Source organism: Seriola aureovittata, chromosome 17 (genome assembly GCF_021018895.1).
Source record: "Seriola aureovittata isolate HTS-2021-v1 ecotype China chromosome 17, ASM2101889v1, whole genome shotgun sequence".
Taxonomy (NCBI): Eukaryota; Metazoa; Chordata; class Actinopteri; order Carangiformes; family Carangidae; genus Seriola; species Seriola aureovittata.
In genome coordinates this window covers 326,074-352,934 of record NC_079380.1, presented here as the reverse complement: position 1 = coordinate 352,934, position 26,861 = coordinate 326,074, and the positions used below count along the sequence as shown (strand labels likewise).

Here is a 26,861-nt window from a genome sequence, read left to right as displayed (position 1 = left end):
GTTTGCTTTATCAGGTCAGGTCAACTCTAATTAATTTGATTCTGGTGCAGTCTGAGTTTGCCCAAAAGACAAACTACAATCCTCCTGCACCTGTGTGGGATACTGTAGATAGTGTGAAGGCTGTTTGACCCAGGTGTGGTGCACACAAACTTCATGAAAGAAAAAGGTAAAGAAATCGAGTGCAGTGCACAACATGAAGACACAAAACATAAAACAAAAATGCCACACTAACCACACACAGATGAGAAAAGACAACACCAGAAGCAAACAGTGCACAGGAACGACAGTGAGATACACATTCTTACATGGAGAAGCGATTTTGCTTCTGTCTTTCTTCCTCCTCCTCATCATCACCACTTTTTTGTCTTGCCCAACATTTTCATCCTCCATCTCCTCCCTCTGATGCTGCATGGCTGAGAGTCCACTCAGAACACATCATTTTATTGCACATTTTCCCCCTCCTGCCCATCTACAACATATCTATCACTCCAGTCTTTTTCAGTCATTTTATGTCCATTCCTGTTTTCATCCATGCTGAAATCCAGTGTTGGGGTTTTTTTTTTTTTTGTCAGGTGCAAAGGTGCTTGAATTTCACGCAGTTCCTTTTGGTTTTGCTTGCTGTGCAAGAGTGAGGATGGGGGAATGGATGGTGTGTTGTGGGGGTAAGTCTCACAGAAAGAGGGATACAGTTATTAGGAAAGGGTGGAAAGACGCAGGGGATGACACACAGTGAAGACAGGAAGCAGATCTGGACAAGGAAAGCAAAATAGCACTTTTGAAGGAGGGACAATAGCACAAAAACGGAGCACATGGCAGGCACACAACAGAAAGGAAAGCTCATCTTTTTTTCTAGTCTCTCCGTGTTTCATACATAAAGGACATATTTGAGGAACAATGGTTGGACATGAACACTGGGACACATAAATTGGGATTTAGAAAGAGATACCTGAGTTGTGAATGGATGTAAAAGGAAAGAAATGTTGGCAACAAGCGCATCGTGTAAGAACCAGCAGTAATTCAGACCTGGAAGGGTACCTCTGCAGTGGTTCCTCACTGGTAATTCAGTGCAACTTCTTCAAAGATCTTTTGGTGATTAATCCATTTAGTCAATGCTTCATATCTATGAAATCCTGGCCCTCTCTACATTGCAATGTAATGTACATAGCCTGCAGTAGATGAGTGTAAATTCTCCACCATGTTGAAAATAAGTCATTACGGCCAAATTTAATGCTCAAGTCTGGATCACCAATCTGTAAAAACAATAACTTCCTCTGCCCCAGACCCTCATAACTCAGAAGGCTCCCGGTTCAACTGTGTGTTTATTTTGTGGCTATTTGATCACTTGCAATTTTTTGTTAACATCCACAAAATTAATTATTATCCACAAAAATCCCCATCACTGGACACAATGTTGATATCAGACCATTCAGCAAAATCCTGGGCTCAATCTTAGTTTTTTGCATTCAATGTCAATATTTCAAAAACTCTGGCTTTCAATATCACTGCATGGCAACTACAGTATCGGTGAGGTCAGGGAAAGACTGGCTGTTGAATTCTAATTGCAGGTGTGTGACAGGACATGAGCTCTGGTCTCCTGCATGAAAGTCTGATGGGGTGATATCATCCTTTACAAGTGGGTGTAAGTTAAAAAGACCAACCACTAAATAACTAGTTATAGTCCATTGGATTGCACATTTTTTATAGGGATAACATCACATTAAGAAATTAATTCTACAACTTCATTGGACCTTTTACTTTCTCCAACAACACCACCTAATCCTACTAAGTATAAGACAGCATTTTTTAATGGAAATTATGTTGGGAAAAACAGGGGCCATACTCACTATATACTCACTAATTAATTCACTAATTAATAATACATTAGATATTCCCAACATCAGATATGGTTTTTGTATGAAGAGAGTTCTTTACCAGAGGTTGCATTATCGGTTGTTTGTAGTGTTAATGTTGCTGGGCTAGGGATTCTCTTACACCTTTTAAAGATGGTGCATTTACTGCCACATAGGAGATAAATTCATGATGAGTAAAAACAGGTTGAAAGGGACTCCCAGCGTCTTTCCTGCAGAAAAATGAAAAACTGTCAAGCAGTCATGAGGAGCTCAAAAACACAGAAGAATGTGAGAATGTGAGTGTGTGTGGGACTGATAGATGAGTGGTTATTGGTAGAAAAGATTTCAAGGATAATGACGCTCTTGTCCTTGGTCCAACAGTATCATGGAGAAAGGTTCCAGGATTAGTCTTCAGAAAGCTCAGAAAAAATAAAAAATAAAATAAAAAAACAAGATGTCCTATAATCAGGCTTGTCTGATATTCATTTGTGGTGGTAACGTTGAAAAGAGTTTGTAAGAGGTTGCACTGAATGGTTGGATTCTCGCATTGCAGAAGTATCCTTTGAACTCATTGCGGTTTAAATGCAGTTGTAAAGTACAGGACAGGACAGACGGACAGGAAACGTGACAGACAATGAAGGAGCAGATGAATGAAATTGATGATAGGGGCAAAGGGTCTCTCCTCTCTCTGGCAGAGGAGGAATCAAGACAATGGATGGAAGAAACTGGATTTGTTTTTTTTCATTTCTTAGCATTAGTTCACAGTTACTGCTTCTTTTTGCATATATCTGATAAGCGCAGGGCTTTCAGAACAGTTCTCTGTGAAAAGAGAAGCAAAAAAAAAGAAAAGAAAAATATCATAAGCTACAAGTGTTAATATGTATCTCTTATCGTAAGTCTCTCAAGATTGATAAGAAAGCAGCTATACAAGACCTATCAGAAACGTAACCCCTCCCCATCCTGCAAAAATAAACTTTCCCACCCCTACCCGGCCCCATTACAGTACCTAACATGGTCTTTTGTGACCAATAGCATCATAGCATTTTGGCATGCATAATGTCAGCCCGTCCCACCTCCTGCATCCAAAGAGGTGAACATTTTTTTTCCTGCATGCGTTGTTAGTGCATATGTATGCTTCTAAACACACTCTTAATTCATACACACTCTTAGTAATCTAAATGTTATATACACATTCATTAAACTTGAGACTAAAATTTTGTCAGACCTCCTCAAATTATTATTCTTATCAGTATCCTCACTGCTTGCGTTGGAAACCCATGCAGAATTATTTACAACGCAAACTTTACATATGTACATCATCATGACAAAAACTACCAATCAGCAGTGGCCTTAGACACACTCAAAACATATGGACACTGGAAAGGTAGAGGAGGATAAGGAGAGGATGAAATGGTGAGAAACGATTGACAGATTCAGCAGAGACTGGAGCATGTGTGAACATCTGTGTGTGCACGTGTGGGCTTGTTTATATATTCCAGAGGGGACTCTCAACCTCAATACACAATAACAATAACCTGTGGGGACTCACGGGTCCAGACTTCTTTTTGGGGGTTAGAATTTGGTTTAGGTTCATTTGATTAGGCATTTAGTTGTGAGGTTAGGATAAGGGGCTAAGGGAATGCATTATGTCAGTGAGTTGTCCCCACAGGGATATAGAAACAAAACTGTGTGTGTGCCTAGTGTCTAATAGGATTGATGGTTAAAAGAATTTTTCAACTGAATCTAATCCTGAATTTCCACTAGATTAAAACTTCAAAATCACTTGTACTTTGCACTTCTGAGGAAAAAAGGAAATTGATGCCCAGTTGGAGCATGAGGCTAAACAGGAAACAGGGTCACATATGACTAATGGAATAGGTTGAAATTTTTGAAACACTCTTATTCGCTTTCTTACTGAAAATTAGGAATACATTTCATTTCTGTGCAGTAAGAGCTAGCGCCAGGGGGCAATAAATTGTCTTAGCTTAGCATAAAGACTGGAAGCCGGGGAAACATAACCTAGGCCCAAGATTTCCAAAACTGAAGCTCACTAATTAACAAGTTGTATCTCTTTTGTTTAATCACACAAAAGTAAAATTAGTAGGTGACAAGCGGCCAGGCGCTGTGACTTCCTGAAGACTTGTCACTGTGACATTGGTTTTTTTTTTTTATTTCTGTTCATGTATGTGTCAAACAAATGTGATAAAACATTTTAATTTGGGAACTTTATAGATGTTGGTGTAGTATTTTAGTGTTAGATAATCATTTTCAAATGGATTTTGACAATTTTGATTTCACTCTTGGCAAAGAAATTAATAAGTTTATGAGTGTAAAAGTAATATGAATGTACAGAAACTAACTCTGAATAAGGAATCCATTATCCATCATCATTTTCATGAATCATATTCTTTGACAAGATCCAACAGACAAACAATACTTTATACTTCATAAATGTTCTCTGAATGTTTAAGTGGATCTTGTCCAAGTATAGTCTCATGTTGCTGAAAGCTCTCTGATAGTAATCGGTGGGAGAGAAAGAAGGTGAGAGTGAGATGTGAGGACAGACCTAAAACTTAACCAACAGACACATAATTACTGTCTTCAACAAGGACAAAGTCTGACATTGTAGTTCTGAAATCAAATAAATTTCTGCAACATCAGAAAAATCCTTTTTAAACAAAACAGAAGGTTTAAATTGAAATGATATCAATTAAAACAAAAGTACAATCTTTGACAGAAAGATATCATCTAGACTGTTAATAATAACTGCCAAAACTAAAGTAATAATACCAAAGGAATAATTGTTTCCTCTTTTTTTTCTTCAAACAATGTGTTTTTCCTAGTTGACATTTGTGCATCTTAGTACAGAGGTAGATGGAATTCTGGCCACACACACACACACACAGAAACATAAAACATGAGCATCCATGTGCACACAACATGTGTGCCACAGATACAACATATCTGAACACACAGATAAAACCACCTGTCCATCTTATTTATCTACATTGCATATTTCTGTTTGTATGCTGTCTCTGATGTCATGTTCTCTCTCTTCTTCTCATGTGGCGTTTGTCATCTGCTTCTCTTTTACCAAGGGCTGTCGCTCCAGTATCCGTTCACAGTGCCTCCTACTGACCACCGAAAACAAAGAGGAGATGGACGAGGGAGTGGGTGAGGTTGGGGTTGGGGGTAGGGGTGGAGGTTTCAGGAAGGGCAAAAACAGGGAAAGAAAGAGAAGCCAAAAAGGGAGAAAACTAAAAATATTGCCACTGGCTGCTGAGTCACACTGGTATCAGTGCAAGTAGTAATGCTGTTGGCAGCGGTGGTGGTGGTGATGGTGGCAGAATGAACTCAGACCTGAGGAAAACACTCTTCTCACTTTCAGGCTGAGCTGCAATGTCTAAAACTTTTCCAGATGAAGAAAAAGTCAGTTACTCCATCTTAAAGGAAGAGTTTTTTTTGGAAATATACTTATTTGCTGTCTTTCCAGGAATGATGTGAGAAGCTGAATATCACCCTCATGTTGGTGTGTCAAGTACAGAGCTGGATTCAGGAATATGGTTAGTCTAGTTTATATACTTTTGTTTAATCTATACACAAATAGAAACAAGTAAATAAGACACTTTGTGGTTTAAAGTGACTTAAGCATTGGAGCCAGGCCCTATGTCTCGACAAGTTTATCCATCTGCCCAGCACAGTGAGCAGTTTGTCAGGTAATAAGACCAATGAGCATGTTTGTTGATTCCAGCAATTGGCTGGTTGTTGCTTGTCAAGAAATATCTTTAGCCCATAACACCGCCTAAAACCTCAGATTGTCCTGTATATTTAGATTTTGGTTCGTGCACCAGTTAGAAAAACAACAAACCCCATGTTAAAAAGTCCACTTTACATATTTATTTTGGACAGAGCAGGGCTTGCTGTTTCCCCTGCTTCGTGGCTTCATGCTCAGTGAGGCTAAAAACAGCCTGACTCCAACTTTGTACTTCACAAAGACATGACAGTGTCATCAATCTTCCCATCTCACTTACCGAAAGACAGAAAATAAGCTTCCTTGTACAGATCTATTAAACCATAGCTAGTAGATGAGAGCACAATAAAGAAACACAGAGTTATCATCCCTTTCTTTTAGCTTTGCAGCTCAGCCTTTTGCTGAGAGCCCAGGTGAGAGTGCAGGACAGGGCAGGAGGTGAGGAGAGATGGTGCGGTAGATCAGATCAGACCCTACTACTTCAGTTTCCATGACAACATCTACACTGGAATTCTTGGTGAGGCTAAAGGTCAAAGTTCATTATGTGTGTTCACCTAAAGTTTTTTTAATGTTCCTATAGCTACTTTTGTCTTATTATTTTATGAAATATGTTTCACGCACCAGTGTTATGGAAAAACAGGCTTAGTGAATAAATCATGACTTACATGAAGCACATCACTCGAGCTTCCAGTGATGCACACAACTTCTGATATTCATTGACAGTATCAATTCACATTTTCTTTTGCACATTTTCTGGATATTTGGTAAGTTTTGCTCTACATTTAAATTGAAACTTGAAAGTCCATATAAATATAGATAACATTAGCAACAGCAAATTATCACAGGAAAAGATCATAAAACACTAGAATATGATCAAATTAAATATTAGCCTGATCTATCTGCAGTTAATGTAAACAAAGGCTCGATGTGAGAAGTCACAGTACATTTTACCACTTCTCTATTGACTATATTTGTGGTGTGGTGAGGTAAAATTGTCCAGTAATTCATAAGCAAAAAGCAAAGTTTAAAAAAAAAAAAACTAAATCAGATATTTTTTGTAACTAATTTGATATGATTTTACTCACACCTGCTTCAGGATTATCTTGCAACTCAGGAGCCCCAGGTTTGGAACCACTTTCTAGTGACCTGCATCTCACCCTGACAGAGACATCCAACTGTCTTAATACCTGTTCCTTGCTGTCCACTATATAAAAAATTTAATTCTTAAAGTCCTCCTGCAGTACATCCAGTGAGTGTTGTAGAGTATGAGTATAGTGGGAAGCCTGAGGAGGATAGGAGGAAGAGGAGGAGGTAGCTGCTTATGGAGGTGATGCAAAATCTAATGGAAGCCCCTCTCCCCTCTTTTCCCATACTAAAGGGATACTCTGAGAACAAAGTATGCATCTCTGTGTGTTGATGTTTGTATATTGGTAAGAAAGCTTGTATTTCATCTAAATGTAACACAAAAATCTGAACATTTATAGTCTGCATGGCTTTTTGGGGTATGTCCTTTTCAGAGATATGCGTTTGACTTTTAAGTGTATTAAAATGTTGTTTTTTCAATCTATAGGCATAGTGTATGTTCTTATTCTGGAGATTCTCATGAGTAGAAGCATGCATGCTGGAGTAATATGTTAGCGTCTACTTGTGTGAATGTGTGCATTCTGAGTCTTAATATGAGAAAAAGTCTAATTCATAGCTACTTGTACATATCAATTTTAAAGCATTGAAGTGCAAGTGCAGTCAAGATACAGGCAAGAAGTAGCACAGGGAAAGCTAGAGGTAAACTAACTCAACTATCATATCAGTCTAAACTAACCTAGATCCCTGTTAGTAAGGCAGGTGTGTTAGTGTGTGTTTGTGTTTTTTTCAAATACATTTGCTTAAGCATCTACCTCAGCTTAATCATTAAGTTTAACTATTCTGTCATTTGAAAATAGGGCCATCTAGTGGCGAGAAGAAGTCTAACTCAATGTAGTTTCTATCAGGAAGAAAATATGAGTAATGTGATGAAAGAGAAGCTGTCCATACATATATATATATATAGAGAGAGATATATATAAATGGACACAATCACAATCATATTATAATATATTATTGTTGCTGTTGTTCTTGACATTGTGTTTTCTGTGTTTGCTCTTTCAGCTATGCTACAAGATTGAGGGGATGGGGGAGTGGCATCGCCTGAGGCCAGACGGCTCGAAGGGCTCGAAGGTGGAGTTGGTGATGGGTGTGAGGCGCAGCGGGGTGCCTGTCATCCCGGAGATGTTATTGAGGCTGCGTGACTTCTCATAACCTGTGGCTACATAAAGACGACATGCACAGGTCAAAAGGTCAGAGCAGGGTTATGAAGGGTCATTCACAGCAGTTATGAGCAAATAAAAGTTTCCATGTTGTGGTAAAAAGTTGTAGTTTAAGGAATGTGTTATGGGATGGAAATGCCATGACAGAAAATTATGTCATGATATATCAGTGTGTGTTATATTATGACAGCATTGCACATCAGAAATAGCAAATATAAACAATTTGTTACAGTTACAAGCATTTGTAAATGAAACAAAGTTGAAAAAAGGTAATTCCAAACAAAACCAGCCCAAACCAAGTAAAATATTTTAGACCAAAGGAGGAAGTGGAAAAAGACAGACAGACAGACAGACAGACAGACAGACAGACAGACAGACAAATGGACGGAGGAACAAACAGATGAACAGAGACAGGACAAAATAGGAATATGGGTTACGAAAATCAGCTATCAGTTGCTACAATATCCCATAAACACCTAGAGGTGACGCTCTGGTGCACCGACATGAACTGTGTAGGGGGAAGGAAGGTGCAGTAGTCCAGAGGATGTACACAAAGCCCTTGGTCTGAGGACATCCAATAATATTTTTGCACTTGTACAGCCACTGGACTACCTGCTCTGAGATTCTCAAAAGCACATCAGTGGTGCTGCATTTTAGCTCACGAGAGAGACACAAAGAGAGACTCGATGATTCAGGCCGAACCATTTTTGGGAAGCTCAGAGCAACTCAGGTGGGTAAATCATCTGGAGCTGAGCACAATTAGAAATAAACACAATCTGTCATGTAAACACTCAAACTTCAAACTTAATAGATAATTGATGATTGATAATTGATTGAAAGATAATTGGTTCTCAGAGCCCAGGTGTTTTAGCCAGTCTACGCATAGGAACAAGAGGCTGCTTTTAACAGAGAAACAGACAGACAGAAAGACAGACAGACAGACAAACCAAGGTCTCTCCACGGTCTGGGTCAAGTATGTTTTTCTCTTCAGTCAAGTGAAATTTACAAGTTTAAAAGTGAGGCTGTATCTGCTGAGGCTGTGCTTTAAGCTAAATGCTTTCATTAGCATGCTAATATAATCACAATGACAGTGCTAACATGCAGAAGTTTAACAGGTATAATGTCTACCATGTTAAACATCTTAGCTTAGCATGTTAGCATGGTAACATTTGCAAATTAGCTGTAACACAGCAAATTAGCTGAGGATAGGTTGAAGTGACCTTTCAACATGTTGGTGTATTTTATTTGTTACTAAAGTGGTTCAGTTTTATAGATAACATTTACACCTGGATGAGATCTGATCACATTTGTTTCCGAACGTTTGAAGGAATTATCATATGTAAAGATTGGTATAATTTGATACATGCTCAATTTGAAGGTTTATTATAGCCTGATGAATTTTTTGAGAGTTTAACACATATCATAAATATTCATTTTCAAAAAAGTTGCTTTAACGGACTCTCCAGTGATTTTGTATTGCACTTAAAGCCCTTTAATCTGAAGCCATCACATGAGAGTTTTGTACTTGGGTGACTGATTAAAAAAGAATGGCCAAATCTGAATCACAATATTCTGACTCTTAATCCCTAACATGGGACATGTTCTTAAATCAAACAAAGCATTTCCCATAATGTATTCTTTAATTAAACCATCCATGGCTCCTAAATGGCTCACGTCCAGTTTGTAAGGCAGGCTTTCTCATATATATGTTTCTATCTATCTGAACTGAAACTCAGCCCTGGATTTGTACTGTAAAGAAATGTACTGAGTGAGACACTTCAGAGTTCTCTGGTGAACTAAACTACGTACCACCGCAAACAGCATTACCATCTTTAAGGTGTGCTTGAGGTCAGGGCTTGATTAGTTCAGTCAAGAAATCAGTCTTGGATTTCTCAAATTACTCCAGCATTTACACAATGATGGCATGATTGTTTGGGATAAATCAACCTGGGTTAGTTTTATTGTACCAGATAAATGTGCTGATATCTGATATCAGAGTTAAAGTATGCTAAATTGTTTCCACTTATTCCAAGAAACTCAGCATGACAGTATTGATTTCCTCAAGTTTTCATTAACATAGAGATTAATATCCTCATTGGCTGATCCGAATTTGAAAAAAGTTATAATATTATAAACCATAGTGTGGTGTCTTGGTGTCTTACACACCTTCAAACTCATGAACTTCATACTCAATTATTGTGCCGACTCATCTGCACCTGAAACAACACACCCCCAAAACAACAGCTCATTGTGTTATTTTTATCAACTCCCTGCCTGAATCCACCTACATAATCAAATTACAGTCATCGTTACTGTAACCCAAAGAACCATGATATGGTTAAATCTATAAAAATGACAGTCACACTTAATTCTTTCTCTGATGTGCCAGTGCACAGGTAGTAAAAAAAAAAGATTAAGAAGAAAAGATACTTATTTTCTGAAGAGCAAAGCACAAACCAAGGACCACATTTTCTTACATTACCACTGGCTCACTTTAATTGTAAGATTAGCTAGTCTAGTTCACCTGCTGATTTGATGTAAAAGGTTCCTTTTTTTGCAAAACCATGCAGTTTCAAGAGAAAAAGAAGGCAATCAATTCCCTTTTATTTGAACATATGGACGACGCTCTGGATCCCTCCAACACTTCACACATGTTACAACTGGCCAGAGACACAAAGTGCCGACCCAGCTGACAAGCTGCACCTGTTTGATACTGGTCAGCATTAAAAATGGACAAACACATCTGGTTGTTTGTTAGTTAAAGCATCAATATCTCGGAAAAGTTACATCATTGTGTGTCAATACACTGGATGCTTAATAGGTTTTGTGAGGTAATTTAGTCTTTCTCTGTTAAATGCTCATGCTTGTTATACTTAAATAGCATTGGCTGTATGGTTGATGCTTTTTAACGGTTGTGAGTAGTTCTACCATAATATTTTCTGAAACCATCCTCTGCCAACAAATCCCCTTCCCACCACCTGTAGGCCTGGACAATGGTTGTAATCAAGTGTCAGTTCATGGAGAACCATGGCAGTGGTCAGTTTGAATTTGTGTCAGTTACAGTAGAATACATTGTCATGCAATTGAATTAGTCAAATAAGATCTCGAGGTTCGATTACATTATGATCAGGTCTCAGCCAGATGTAATCTACCCATCATGTTGATGTGGTTGTCAAAAAGTTAAAGAGAAAGCGAAAATAAGCATGGCTTTGTGAGACCCTTGACAGACCATTACAGTGTAGTGTGTCAGGTGTATGTCATGTGCCTAGGAACTAGGAAATCCCCCATATCGCTGTGGTTTATAGTTCTGTGTTGACAAGGTACAGCAAGCACCTCCCTAGCCAAGTTGGCAGGGCTGCTAAATATAGGATGACCCTTAGTCGATTAGTGTATTCAAGAAATACTTTTGTAAAAACACTTTTACAAAAACCTGTTGGGAAAGTTTCCCTAAGACACTATTCATCAATTTTCTATTTGACTCATACTCACACTCTCTTCTGGTCAAAATCATTGGTCAAAACTGGTCAAAATGATTTCTCACAATTAGCATTTTTTTGAGCTTGACATAATTCTTCATTTCATTTCCCTGGTTCATTTCTGCAATGTCAGGAAAACATTATTTTATTTTATGTAGATAAAGTAAAATGTGAGATATACACAATGCTTATTATTACCAGGTGTAAACACAAAGGCCCATGACCAGATGTTTTTTATCCAGATACCGACTGTGTACTAATGCCAGGTGAGGATGGGTCAAGTTTGCATGGTTGAAAAAAGTTAACACAACTTTTAACAGCTAATTTTCAGGTTTAGAGATTGTACTTATGTATTTAAATAGGTTTTGGGTATCACAAATATCAAATTATGTGTGATACGCAAGCCTGTAGACATGTAAACATGTTTATATGTCTACAGGCTTGCATTAAAAATGATCTCCCATCCTTCTTAAAACTTTCATCAGACTAGAATAAATAATATCCGTCTTTAAATAACTAAGACTGTCAGGTTTGGTCAGAAAGGGAGATGGCCTTGATGCATTTTCAGTTTGGGTCCCTGAAAGATAACACTGCATTTGAGTCATTCAAATTACTCTGGTGTCACCTGTAATGAAACCAAACAATGTAAACATTTGGTTTCTCAGAGAGGCCACTTGCATCATGCTCACTTGAAACAAATCGGCGTAGCTAAAAATCTCATTTATAAATATTATGCAATCATTTTTGACAATGGGCAACAACATTTTCAGGGGGATTTCCAGTTGTATCATTTGTTCCTAGAGACCCTGGTCCAATACAACTAGGGATGCAAAAATGGCTTTACAAATACAAATACAAATAGCCCTGAGAATTAATCATTTTGACAATAGGAAATTTCCAGCTCTGCAACAAAAGAATGTCACTCTCAAATGAATGATCAATGTATTTGTGTCAGTTGGGGCTTCATGCTTTGTTTGTATTTCTGTGTGTCTACTGTGTAACAGCACACATTCTGTCACACATGAAATCCTATAGCCACAAGAATAAATCAGCAGCCTGAGTCTGAGATAAGCACACATACACACACACACACACACACACACACACACACACACACACACACACACACAAAGAATGTAGTGGTGGATTGTGGTAGCAGTTGTGGTAGAGTGATCAGGATCAATAATGTACAGAGTCTAACAGCATCAATTCATAGTGACCTGTAATCCCTGATCCCTGAGCAGAAATCCTATCATCGGAGTGTGAATATGCAACATTTAAAACAAAGGCAAAATACATACTGATCAACACTTAAATGTCTCAGTTCTTTAAAGGCTGAAATGCAGTGACTGCCACTGGTGTAGCTCTCACTGTATGCAGAGCCAAGTTGAAGGTGCTGAGCATCCATAATGAGAAGCTCTCTGCGGTTTGCTCTGCAGCAGATGCAGCATTGCGCAGCTTTGACTTGTGTCTGTTGTCATGCTTATAGCCTTTGAAGCCATTTCATCTTGTATTATCCTGTTGCTACAACAGGATGAAATGTGTTACCAGGCAGTTACACATTACTAAGAAATCTTTTGCTGGTGGAGGTTTTATATACTTTTAGGTTAATCTATAACAATCTATCATATTTCATAAACTCATCACAGGTTTAGTACACAAAATAATTATCAAAAAAGTTAAGTTTAATATAGTAGGGATAGGTATAGCTTTCCGATAAAAGTAGAGTTAAAATGTGGAGTTATAAAGTACAGAAGTACAGAAGTAACAATAAAGTGACATAAAATGGAAATGGACTAGACTGGTTAAGAGTAGACTAGACATATGGTTAGAGATGTATATTTCAGTATAATAATTCGTTTCATAAACATAATCAGTGTCTTTGCTGCCTCAACAGGATTTGAAAGTGAGGATGATATACATTTTTGGGAAGTGTTAGCTTAGTGTAGCATCAAGCTTCTGCCAAAAGAGGAGGAATACATTGCCAGCCAACCCCAGCGTTTCCTTACTGACATGTTGTTGTCTTAGCTGTGTGGCTAGCCATGGGTAAGCCTACATGCAGGAATTACAACCCAGCCATAACCCCACTTAGCTAGGGTTAGGTAGTTGTTTGGCACATGATCCAAGTTCAAACCAGGTCTGCAGGCTGTAGCCATGTAAGGGTATATATTATTATTATTATTATTATTATTGATTATTTCTCACCCCAGACCTGTTCGATATTTTAAACAGTCTGAGTGATTCTACTCAGACCAAAGCAAGAAAGTAAGCGAGTGCTCCTAGTGTAGCAGCTTATCTGTCAGCAGGGCTGTGATGATGACTTGTTGTACATACCTCCACTTAGTCAGACTTTAGTAACACAACGCAGGGGGAGAGACTGAGGAGGATATCCTGAGGACGGGATGGATACACCAGTGTTAGAATGGGATGGGGAGGAGGGAAGGGAAATGGAGAGGAGGAAGGAATGGGGGATGATATGAAAAAGAGGAAGGTGGAGAGAAGAAGGAAAAGCAGGAGGGAGTGAATAGGATGGGATGATCTAACTATGTGTTCATACTACAAGTGACTTGAGAAACTACCTTTACTTCTCTTTTTATATGTCTGCACAGAAAGGTTAAAAATGTATTTTCAATACTCAACATAATTGTTATATCAACAGAACCACCCAGAGGGGAATGTACATTTTATGTCAAATGACAAAAAGTCATCTCTTTGCTCTGTCTATATGGTAGAGGATGATCTTGAATCGAACTCACAATGACCAGACTTTCCAAATGCAAATTAATTAATACAGTAACCAGGAGGGATGGGATGAAAAAAGGGAAACAGGGCAAATATCATCCCACCAAAAATCTTCATGCAAGAACATATCAGCTAAATGCTCGCTACTTTTTAGCTATTGGGAAAATATACAAAGCTGTTTTTACTTATTAAACATTATATCAATTTACACACACACACACACACACACACACACACGCACACAATAGTACTTCTATTTTTGTTAGAACAATCATAAACACAATGTATTCCCCAGCTCCTTACCCAAACCTAAACCATCACAACCTAATCCCTAACCCTACCCCTAACCTAATTCTAAACTGAATCCTAAAATGAATTTGAAGTTATGAGCCTCAGTCCCTGGGTCTAAAACTCAAACTGCTCCTCACAAACATATAAGTACATGCACACACAAACAAGTACTCACTCACTGTTGCACTCAATAGAGGGAAGCAGAAGTAAATAACCAAAACATGAGCACACAAAGGCTCTTTCTCTTGTAATGTTAACAGTGAAACATACTGAAGTTTGTAAGCTAAGTATCCAAGCTGTGTTAGGTCAGAAGGAAATCCAAGCATGGTCTTACACTAGGAAAACAAAAAACACTGCACAACAATGCTGTCTTGTTTGTATCAAATGATCAGAATTTCAGACAAATTTATACATAAATGCAGATCATTCTAACGGGGCACAACAACAAAGATTGTGGATCATTTCCCAGCATCACAGATGACAACCACAGCATGTTCATCATCTTTAACTGTTCCCTGGTATTTCATCCATTTAGGAAGCAGACTTTATGCTGACATGGAATGATTTAAATTCTGGGCACAGTCAGCTGATGATGATTTGCTTTATCTGACATTGGGAAAAGCACATCTATTCCTAACAAGGATATTTGTGGGGCTGTGATGAATTTGAATTTTTAGCTTTTGATTTTGTGGTTTCCCTATCACTGCTGTTGGTTGCTACACTTTCAGCTGTCAGTGGTGTTCTTCCCTCTTTAATGCAGTTCCTATCAGAATTGAACTTTAAAGTAATATAAGTAAAGTGAAAAAGTAAAACGCTTTAGTGTTCTCGTCATAGATGTTATTCACTTGCCAAATTCAACTAGCCTATACACACTAATGTTTACAAGATGTCTGTGCTGTAAAGAAATATTCAGATGCTTTACATAAATAAAAGTACTAATTGAGCAATATAAAATTACTCCAATACAAGTAACAGCCCTGCATGAAAAATCCTACTTAGGCAAAAGTACGTAAGTATTAGAAGCAAAATGTAGTTAAAGTATTAAGTAAAAGTCTTGGTGGTTTTCCTCTGACTGATATACTGTATGGCATCACTAGATTCAACAGATGTTAACAACTCTCAGATTTCTGAAATGTAACCCTGACTACACCCTGTCAGTCAAAAAGGTTGGAAACCACACATTGCATCTTAAACAATTTGTTGTAATTTTTGTTTTGTTTTGTTTATTATTCATAATGTAAATCTTCTTGCAAGTAGTAACTAAACCTGTCAAACAAATATAGTGGACTGGAAGTTTAAATTAGCATAAAGTGGAAATACTCAAGTATTCATGGAAACAGTTAACAGCTCCTGCTTCATATTGCCCCTCTGAGATCCCTGATGTTGATGACTTGTGACGAATATTTGATGAATATTTTTGATATAATTTTTTAGTTTTTGTTATTTACAGTGCTAAGACAAAATAAGTGAACACTTTGGAAATATCCTCATTCATAAATAAATAATTCTTATATCTGTTCTCAAATATGGTCACATCTTCAACTAAATGACAATAATGAATAAACACAATCTATTTTTACTAATAACACACAAATCATTTTGTTGTTCTTGTCCTTACTGAATACATCATTACAATATTCACAGTGTGTGTGTTGGAAAAAGCATGTGCACCCAGTGACATGAACAGAAGGAGATATCAGACCTGGAGTCAATCAGTCTGTGGCTACTCTCCCTATAAGTGGGCGTTCAGTAATTTACTGTGAACATTACATTGCTTAAGAATTGATATATTCCTGTGTGCACTTCTCTGGTTACTCTTAACAAAGGTAGACTCTTACTTGCTTACATGCTACATGCTTTTAAATTCAGTTTCAACTCAATAACCATAATCCACATACAGTAACTGATATGCTTACACTTTACTGGTCAACATGACGCTCCTCCTGACATCATCATGGCTACACCTTTGTAGTGGCAATATCTCAGGAAATATAATGTGAGTGCAATCCAACAGGCCTCAGGGGATTGTGACCACCAATACTGATTGATAATTAATTATGGGTTTGGAAAGAAGAAAATGTTAAAAAAAAAAAAAAACAGAAAAAAAAACAGAGTGAAGATAGAAAAGAGAGTAAATTAAACCTGAAATTTGTTTGTGGTACAAATCAAATTTCATTGAGTGAAAAAGAAGGACACCCCACCCTCCCCCGCTAGAGGTAGGAGGAGAAAGAGAAAAATACATGGAGAAAGAGAAATATGGGAAGAAAAAACAGTATGGCAGTCAGAGACAGCATGAAATAGGAAGCATTTCATTCCCTCATTCAACTGCTCACTGATTAGGTTTCACAATGAAGGGGGGATAGCCGTGTACAGTACCATAATGCAGAGTGTCTGCTGTGTTGAAACTCGGGTAGTCAGGAATAGGATGTAATATGCAGTCTTAGCCTTTAGAGGCACTAGCAGCACAGCAACAACACTGACTCTAGAGCTACCTTGCTGCAAGTTTTTTTTTAAAGGAGAGTAGCAGCGTTCTCCTCTTTACACTCTAGCAGCAGGAAACTCTCCCTGATCATTCATCCTGTCTGCAGAGTCTCACAAAGATAAAGCTGTGGAGGGATTCTTTCTTGGAGCTGCAGGATAGTGATGTAATTAAAGGCCTTAGTCTGACCAACAGTTTTGTGTATGTTCTGAATAGCCACACCCGAAGGTTAACCCTACTGCCAGACATGTTGAAATCTTGCAAAAAAATTTAATTCTTTTTTTTTTTTTGCCTCCAATGACAACGTTTTCAAAATTGCAACGTTCAAAGATTGAACAATCGTACCTAAAGTGTTAATTTTGCATTTGGATTTAGTTTTAGTTTTAACCTTAGTGTTATGATGAAAATTGATCTACACATTAGTTTTTGTCATTTGAATTTTGTTACTTTTAGTCAACAAAAACACTAACAACATTTTAGTTTTTCATCAATGGCAATTTGGTCAAATTTTTGTGATTTGTTTTGAATATTTATATCCTCATCATCTTTGATGCAGGTGGTGTTCTCTTCTATCGCAAGATTAATGGAAAAGGCTGTTTACTTGATCACACACACAGTGAGCATGTCACTCAGCTCTGCACTAGTATAATACTCTCTCATCAGTAAATCCAATTAGCATTTCCAAACTCTGGCTGTTTGAACAAAACTGATCTCTCTACCTGTGCTCTCCATTACAGCAGCGGGTCATTCAGAAGCCAAACGTTGGATAACCTCAAGGCAGTAATATTTCTTTAGCCAATATCTATAGGAATATTTAGATGACTTTGGAGTGCTGACCTTAATCCTTGAACTCATTCCATGTGATAGCAACACAAAAGACAGCTAACTGAAAGTAACAATGTTACATCACATCCGCATTTCTGTAGCTTGTCTCTTGCTTTGTTGTCATTTTCTGTCTAATTCTCAGTAGATTGTAGATTAACTTGTTTCTTCCAAAACGTGGTAATGTCAGATGACATCACTGACAGAAATAGAAAGCTACTTGATCCAATCATCATGTGTGTCATTAACAGAGCTGATAAAAACAAATCATATGGTCAAAGTTTTCATACTGACATTTAAGGTGTATAGATTGGTTTCTAAACATCAATCATGCATTGAGTAACATGCAAGAAAACTTTCCACCTTAAAAGATGCATGTAGCTGCTGCTAGCCTCTGAGCTGCTCAGTGAATTCAACTGTTAATTAGTAAAGATGAAAAGACAAAAAACATCCTTTCATTTATCATACTCTTCTGACAGTTTCTTTATATGTGATGCATTTACACAGAAACATTACAAAGTTTGTCTGTTACACTTGGACAGCTTGTGCTGCTGGAAATGAAAGCTAGCTTCACTACATTTTCATAGCCTAGCCTGTGAGCTTAGCTTGACCGTAGAAACAGTGGTTACATAACCTTTGAAAGAGCTGCAACTCAACTGTGCACATGCACCATAGGTGCGCTCCGGTATGTACACAAATAGTACTACACCTCTGCACATGAGAGACAAACACATGACAGACGAGGTCCCAATGAAAGCAACAAGTCGTAAGACAGATGCGTCGCTGCATTTCAGATTTAAAAACTATGAGGACAGTAAAGAGATGGACAAAAGCAAAGCTATATGCAAGATGTGAAGAAGAAGCTGTGCATGACATCGCACATTACATGTATTATTTCTTGAGATTTTTCTAAACTGTTGGTCATGTTAAATAGAAAGTGCATTAATATAACATTAATTGCATTGCATTAATGTTTTTCATAATGTGCCAAGTGAGAAAAACTATTACATGATTAGTTCTCTGAGAACCTCATTTATATTCACGAAAAATTGATATTATAACAGAAATATCTCTAAATTAATCGATATAGAATCAGGAATGGAATAGAATTGGGACCTTGTGAATTGGAATCGGATAAATTCAGGAAATCAGTGGCAATACCCAGTCCTATAGTTTAGTTTTTATTGGTGAAAAATGTAATTACCCCATAGTTCTCATTTCAAAGGTTACTAGTAGTAGAGGGTGGCAATGGATGGGTGGACGTGGAGGGTGTGCTGGGGGCTTGCTGAAACCCACTGTTGCTTTTTTAAAAATCATTATTAGATTATATTTTCCTTGACAGAACCTAACCTAGCCTAAACCTAATCAAAGCAGAATGTTTGGTGTAAGAAGAGAGTTCCTTTAAGTGTGTCCTAATGGTATGATAGCAGACAATTTTAGTTAGTTTTCTAACAGGCTTATTTAGATCCACAGCCAAATTAAGAGGGCAAAAAGGGCTGGCTTCTCTTTATGAATGAAGAAATAACTCAATATGAGCATCAGTCTAAATGACTGGTTTTCTGATTGTGTAGGTATGTAGTTCTGCTATATTACCAACAATTTATATGCTTGATTTGTTTGATACTTCCTTTTCTTTTTTGGTTTCGATTCTGCCCTTGTTGTACATTGGCCATTTGTTTCCTTTGGCTTCAGTGGATGGTTAGTTAAATGCAATCCACTGTATCGATATGAATCAATAATGCATTCAAACACCAAGCCTTTATCCAAAATGCTTTGCTGCACCAAGTCCCAGAATTCCCCTGTCCACTGTTGCCGTAGCAACAGCAGAGACAAGGAGAAAGTGAGGAGAGCAAGAAGGAACAGAGTGAGGGGGGTGGGGGGTGGAATATGATAAAATAAGCAAGAAGAAATATCTATTTAAAACATGAGTACATCCCCAACTCTAACATAGATAGATAGCCAGATAGATGGATAGATAGACATGTAGGTAGATAGATAGATAGATAGATAGATAGATAGATAGATAGATAGATAGATAGATAGATAGATAGATAGATAGATAGATAGATAGATTGATTCAAAAATAATCAGACAATCTGAAAAAAATACAGAGCATGAAAGGTCTTCTAAATTGTTGGACATCCCGTGACTTGTGCCCTTGTGCCAGAATCATTGAAAGGTCAAAGCACTGCATATCAAAAAATAAGACCATGACCAAACTACATACAAAAGGAATCCATCTAATGGAGACAAAGCAGCGGTGGGTGTTGAAGAGTTTTGCATCTTTTATTACACTGCTGTCTTATCTGTCTTATTTCAGTCTTTTTGAACCAGAAGTAGCAGCTCCTGCTCTATTTCCAATTCATACAAAAGGAACTCTGGGAAAAGTAAAAATAATACTAAAAAGTTACACAGCAGGGAAAAGCGTTCCAAGGCGATGTTTTCCTTTCTGAATGCCTCCAAAATACTCTTTTCCGTTCTCCCTGCCCTTCACAACCACAGATCTGATGGCACTGGATTATAGTGAAAGCAGTGACATTAAGCTCTGTAATTAATCCCATCTGAGTACTGCACGATCTGTAATAATGTCAGCGAGAGAGACGCAGGGAGGAAGGAAAGAGGAGTGCCATAGATGGTTTGGAAGACAGTGGCACTTTTAAACACAAAAGCCTAGTGACCACAATGTGACTGAATGTTTCAGGTGTGCTTGATTTATCTTGCTAAGATTAATAAAATGTAAGAAGATGACAAGATAAATAAAGCACAGATTTTTCCAAAAGTTGTCAGCTAATTTCTTTTTCTGGAGGGTTTGAAGCTTTTTGAGTGCAGAGAGAAAAAGCTAAGAGGCTATCACATCACAGCCAACAGTGATAGACACCACGTTGCTAGTTTGCACAGTCCTTCAAATGTGTTTTTATACTTACCGGTGTGTGTGTGTGTGTGTGTGTGTGTGTGTGCGTGTGTGTGTTTGTGTGTGTGAGAGAGAGAGAGAGAGAGAGAGAGAGTCTTTTAGGCTTAGAGTTTTGTCTGTCTCTGTCTTACTGCCTGATCATCTGTCTGTTGGTTTTCTCTATGAACCCTCTAGGTTTGTGTGTCTTTGTACTTGAAATGAAAACATTAACTGTTGTAAACTAATGTCGACCTTTGAAGCACTATGACAGCAGTCAGTGTTCTAGCCCAGCCTGACAGAGAGTAAGACACTGCTGAGCTACAGCAGATACTGCTTCATTTGAAAGTGCAGTGGGTACTTTTAAAACCTTTTTGTAAATCGAATATACGTGAGCCCATAAAGCAGTTGTTGTAAAGCAAAACAGTGCTCTCTGTGAGCTGTGCTGTAAAAACTGACTTGAGGTCAGTTCCAGAGGAGAAGACAGAGGAAACCGACCAACTAACCAATCAGCAATCAGCTCTCACTCTCCTGGTCAGGCAACAAGCCAACCAGTGTACATTAGTCACTGTCACTCTGGCACCCATCCCATAACAAACAAGTTTAAATGAATCCCCATTTATTCACTTATGTTTGTTCTGTTAATACTTATGTTAATTTTTGTGAAAAACTCAATGGGCAAAATACTTTTCATTTTGGTTTTGATTCTCAATAATATTTGATATTTTATATTTGACTGGTCTCAGTGCGACAATGAGTTCTAACTAAACATTAAAATCTGCAAACCAAGACAGTTGTATCATAACATTTTCTCCATAATGAAAAGTATGAAAAGACCAGGCACCATCTCCCCAAAAGCAGTTCAGGAACAAGACTGCCCCGACCCACTGGAACAAGGTTGACCCAAAGTGCTTAGTTCATGTTCACCTCTTGCCTTCACCCCCAACCCTTATCTGTAAGTACCAGAGTGAGAGGAGACCGGGTGAGAGGAGGAGAAGGACGAGGAAGAGGAGGAGCAGGAGGAGGGGAAGACAGCTACATACAAGACACACATACACACAGAAAATGATGGACGTACAGACAGAAACAAAGAAAGAAAAATAAATGGAGAAACAGACAGACAAAAAGACAGATGGATAGTGTAACACAGACCAACAAGAGCCAATGTACAAACGCATGACCTGACACAACCTGGGGAAGGAGACAGTAACACAACAACAAAATAAAAACAGCAACAACACACATAAGTCTTGGACCCGCACTGTGAACCTTAACCTTTAGACCAAGTCTGACCCCATGACCTGTTCTCTCTGGTGGTGACAACATACCATAGGTGTAAAGAAGGAAGCCATATCCCTTTACTCATAAATAGGCTAATAAATGCATACATAGAGGCATGCATTTAGTCACACAGCCATGCTCACAGTCACACAATATGTTCAGTTAAGAGCTGCTAGGATATGTGTGTACAACTGTGACTGACTGCTGATTCTTCTTGCAGGGATTTGACTTTACATTAGGTCAGTTTTTACAGTAGGTCTTTACAAAGAAAATTATGTCTAACTGTGGCATTATAATATTTTATATTGTTGAAATGTTGAATATTAATATTTTTGCAAACACATAAGTAAAAAGTAATTTAATTTGAACAAAATTCCCTTCTTTGCAACTGCTTTGTCTCCAATCACTAGTAAGAAAAAGGAAATTGGGGTAGGATTGGAAAGTGGCACAGCGGAATTTCTCAGTGCAAAATATTTGGTTCAAGAAGCTTGAGGATGTAGGGTCTGCTCACAGGACTAGTCAGCGAATTGTAACTAACTGCAAACTGAGTAGCAAGCCAGCACATGCTGCTGCTGCTAGCTCACAATAGCTAGAGAGTATTTTTTTCCCTTTCAATGAAACTCTGAATGAAATGTATAATGGCACAAATGAACTAGAAATACTCCCTGAGCTTTCTGTGGATGAGTTTATACTCAAACAGAGGTTAGTGGATAACACTTAACTCTGTAGCTCTTCCATTTAGTACTCTCTAAATCGTCGTCAAAACAGCTTCCTATTGGTTAACAACGCAAACTTGTTGGTCATAATTCACCAAAGTTAAACTCAACTAAAAAAAGATGTTTGTGAATTTTTACTTTACCCATGTGAGTTGTTTCATTAATTACTACAATTCCAATGGAGAGACTTGATTTCACCATACGCCAGTGAACGTATCTGCAGGGAAGCACTTCCAATTGTAATTGGATGCAGCTGGCACAATAAAGGTACATGCTAGTAGTTTATACAGTACCAGTTAAGTAGCATGAGCCTTTTTTTTATAGTATGATAAAATGTAATAGTAATTTCTCTACAAAATATGACTTATGTGCTTGCAAAAAATTATTTTCTGACTTTATTCTTCTCTCAAAATATCTCACTGCTTGCACAATATTGAGGCACAAATATAATTCTGTTGTATTTATATGTGATTTGTTTTGTGCTAAGAGTAGGGTATACTGGAGCAAATGCTGACAAGCTAACCTGCTTGTAATTAGCTTAATTCTACATTTTTTGACAAGACAAGCAGTAAAGAGATGGAGCAGTAGCAAGTAGGCTAATAAAGCTTGACACATACCACTGTGATCTAATCTAATTCAGATTAGACAAGTCTAGTCTATTCTGAATTAATCAAAATTATGATAATCTGTCTAGGGAAGTCTAAGTATTTCTAATATATTCTAAAATAAACAGGTTTGAACCAGAATTATAATGTAATATATTTTGGTCTTGCCGAATTCAGTCTGATTTAATTTAATCAAATCTTGTTTGCTCTGGTGTCGACTAATCTTCTATTAATATAATCAACATAATCAAGTCTGATCTAAACAAATCTAGTGTAGTCTGGTCTAATTCATCTAGTCTGTTTTAGCCCAATCTAATGGAACCTAGTCCGATCTAATCTAATCTACTCTAATCTAATCTAATCAAGTCTATTCCAGTAATCAAATCAAAGTAAACTAAACTAAAGTAAACTAAATCTTCCTGTGTGGAAGTGTTACCTGTGTTTCTATGGTCTGATCCAACAGGAACTGGAATGAACACTGAGGTCCTGCTGTAGCAGAGGCCCCTCTGGCTTGAACCACTCTTCTCCCAGGGAGGATATTACACATTTTGGAGTGTGTTTATGTGTGTATATGTGAATGTGGGAAGTGTGTATAGGAGTGTGCAAGGTGTTAGGGGTTATATTTGAAAATTAAGGGAATTATTTTAGTGTTAGCAGGTCAAGGTGGCAGCAGGAAAATGAGCAGAAATATTGAATGAAAGATGAGAGACAGCAAGCAGTGAGATGAGCATGAAATAGAAAAGGAAAAAGAAGAATAGCAGCAGTAAGAGAATAGGGCAAAGGAAAGATGGTAAGACAGTAGAGGAGGTACACAAAAGAAATGATGAAGAATAGAGTGTGGGGAGGAGAGAGAGAGAAAGGTAGAATGTTAGTGAATTGCATGAGAAAATATACTATATCATGAAATAGAGTGATAGAGTGAGGAAGAGACATGAAGAAGCCTTATGTGATGCCTGACAGCAGAAAGACACTCATCTGTCTGTACTGCCAGATTCAATTCTAAAGACTTAATAGTCCAGGTGATATGTGCCAAATTTGAGGTGATATGAAACTTGGTACACTTGTACAGTTTGGGGCTGTGAACATGAAATGGAGCCATCACAAAAATGCCTTGTAGCGGCCATGATGGCCATTTTACTTTCCGATAGCCTATTATGTATTTGCATAATATCTCCTGAACCAAACACGATAACATAGAAAAGTATATGTCTACCCCTCCGTTCTGATGGTCAAGGGTTACAACAATACCATATATAACATCCTAACTGTTCACTTCAGTGATATTGTGAGAAGGAAATCACAGTATCTGAGAACCTAGCCTAGACATTATAATACCATGTCTGTTGCATGCATGTTGTCGTCTTGTTCATTAACCCTGATGATACAGTGACTATAAATAGTAGAATAATATTAAATATGACCATAACAACTTAGTTTAAAAAGAATGTGTCAAATGCATTTACTTCAAAAAATCCATTTCTGTTTCTGTCTGTGGGTCCTGACAAATCCAACGCCTTGAAAAATATTTCCACATATCACCTGGACTGTACATAAGAAACACAGAAACAGATTTAAATATTTGTATCGTAAAATGTTGCAAGAAAGTTCCAGTTAAGTGCAAGATGTTAGAGCTTTAAAGGATGATTTTGTATTTTTCTTACTGTCAGCAAATCAAATCCATTAAAAGACCATAATTAACAATGAATTGATTCTAAGTTTTGCGTATATATCTAATTCCTCTGGACCATAAGGGCTTAATTTTTGTCCAAAAACTATTTAACATACAACAATGAGCCTTACTGTTACACTGTGGCATGTTCCTTCATTACCATGAACACACACACTGTAGTTTATCTTGGTTCGGGCTACGTCCACACTCCTATGTTTTCATCTAAAAACAAAGTTTTCAAACGAAAACGATCTCTGTCCAGATGACCGTTTTATCGTTACCGTTACCGTTTTTTCCATGTCAATAACGATCTCCGTCCATACTAACACACCTGAAAATGAATATCGCATGACCATTCATGTACACTGATCATGCACGAGCCAGTGTAAGCAGGAAGCAGATTGTCTACTTGGCAGTTGATTCATGTTAAAATGCAAAATTTTAGAACTAAAGATTCTAGCAAAGACAACATGGTCAGTAACACTTGTAATTCCTTATTCATGTTGCATTACCGCTGGTAGTCGAGGCTGATGAGACCCAATCAGAGAGAGACCGTGGTGTCTACATCATTGTTTACAAAGGTCTCCATTTTTGCCCATCCAGACTACAACACAACCCCAGAGTTTTCAAACTAAAACGGGGCCAGCAGTGTTTCCAAATGTCTAATTTTTCTGTGCTCAAAAACCCCATAGTAGTGTGGACAAGCCTCAGTCCCGCACACACTGTTACTCCCCAATAATTTCCTTCTATTTCAGTAACGATTGTTAAAAACTATAGTGTACAGCTATAGGTGAGGCAATCCATACATTTGCGCAGGTCCTAAGTAACAATTATCAGCATAAGAAATAAAAAAGCAATACCAGTACTCTTTTGTACTTTCTTTGTTTATTTGCTTTGACCTCTGGAAGAGCAATTCTGGACAACCATTTGTGGACTAAATCTGTTGGTCCATGTAGAATCAATGACATACTATAATCAGAATACTTTATTGACCGCACACAAGGAAACTGAAGTTTCAAAAAAAGAACGCAAGAACAAATGAATATAACACATCAGTAACTTTAATTTAAAAAATGTATATGTCAGAGCTTTTCCTTGAAAAACAAATGCACAGTATATATACATAGTAACTAAAAAGAAACCTGTGAGAAAACTGCACTCACAGGAATAGAATTAGGTAGGTGGTGGGTAAAGTGTCTATTGTCTGCAGATGTTTTGAGCATGAAACAGATACTACACTTGTAGCAGCAAAATCTAAGTGTTTGAATAATGACAACTTACAGTATGGTCCAGAGGAAGATTTAGAAATTAAGCAGCAATGCGTGGGTTACTTATTTTTAGCAATTTGTTAATTCATCCATCCACCCCAATCTACTCTCTACAAGAATTTATGGTGCTAATAACATCATCACAACACATCATGCTCATGACAAATGTCATAATTCCCACAGTGACTAGAGGTCCATTTGAACAAACAATTGATGCTAGTCTTCTTTCGTTATTTTGGGGATTTGTTGACAGTAAAAAAAATAGAATAACACCAATGAGTGACTGTTGATCCACCTTGGTGCAGACTCTGAATATTGAATTCTTTGACCACAACTCACGAAAAACTGTCAGGAATAGTTTTGTGTTCCACTACAGTGAATCCAGTCACTTCTACATCAATGCATATGGTAGTGCTGCAGCAACCTCTGCAGTACCTCTGCAGCACTGATGCAGGATAAATACATGAAGGGGACCTATTCTACTATTGTTGCAGTCTGAAGGAGTGAATGAGCAGAATCACTGGATTAAAACATCAATGCCATTCAGTGCACATTGATATGTTATTAGTGACACAGGGAGAGATCTGAAGGGAGTGATACTGATACTGCCATCACTCAAAATGACAGAGGAACGAGGGGAAATGTGATATGTGTTTATGTGTGTTGATTTTACCTAAGCATAAAGAATTTGGGCTTCTTCAGTACTTTGATTTTGAAAAAC

At 37.7% G+C, this 26,861-nt stretch overlaps 1 protein-coding gene across 5 annotated transcripts in view; it reads right to left on the bottom strand.

The window, feature by feature from the left end:
- LOC130184885 (potassium voltage-gated channel subfamily C member 1-like) overlaps nucleotides 1–26,861 on the bottom strand; it is a 94,272-nt gene that overhangs the window by 8,729 nt on the left and 58,682 nt on the right. The window contains exon 5 of one of the 5 annotated variants that reach the window (XR_008830069.1): nucleotides 306–4,984. The exons of 1 other annotated variant lie outside the window; for it this stretch is intronic. Coding sequence is in view for 1 of the 4 variants with exons in the window: in XM_056400984.1 (XP_056256959.1) it covers nucleotides 7,752–7,903 (152 nt within the window). In the remaining 3 variants the exon portion in view is untranslated. 3 more of the 5 variants (XR_008830070.1, XR_008830068.1, XM_056400984.1) reach the window with 3 other exon arrangements.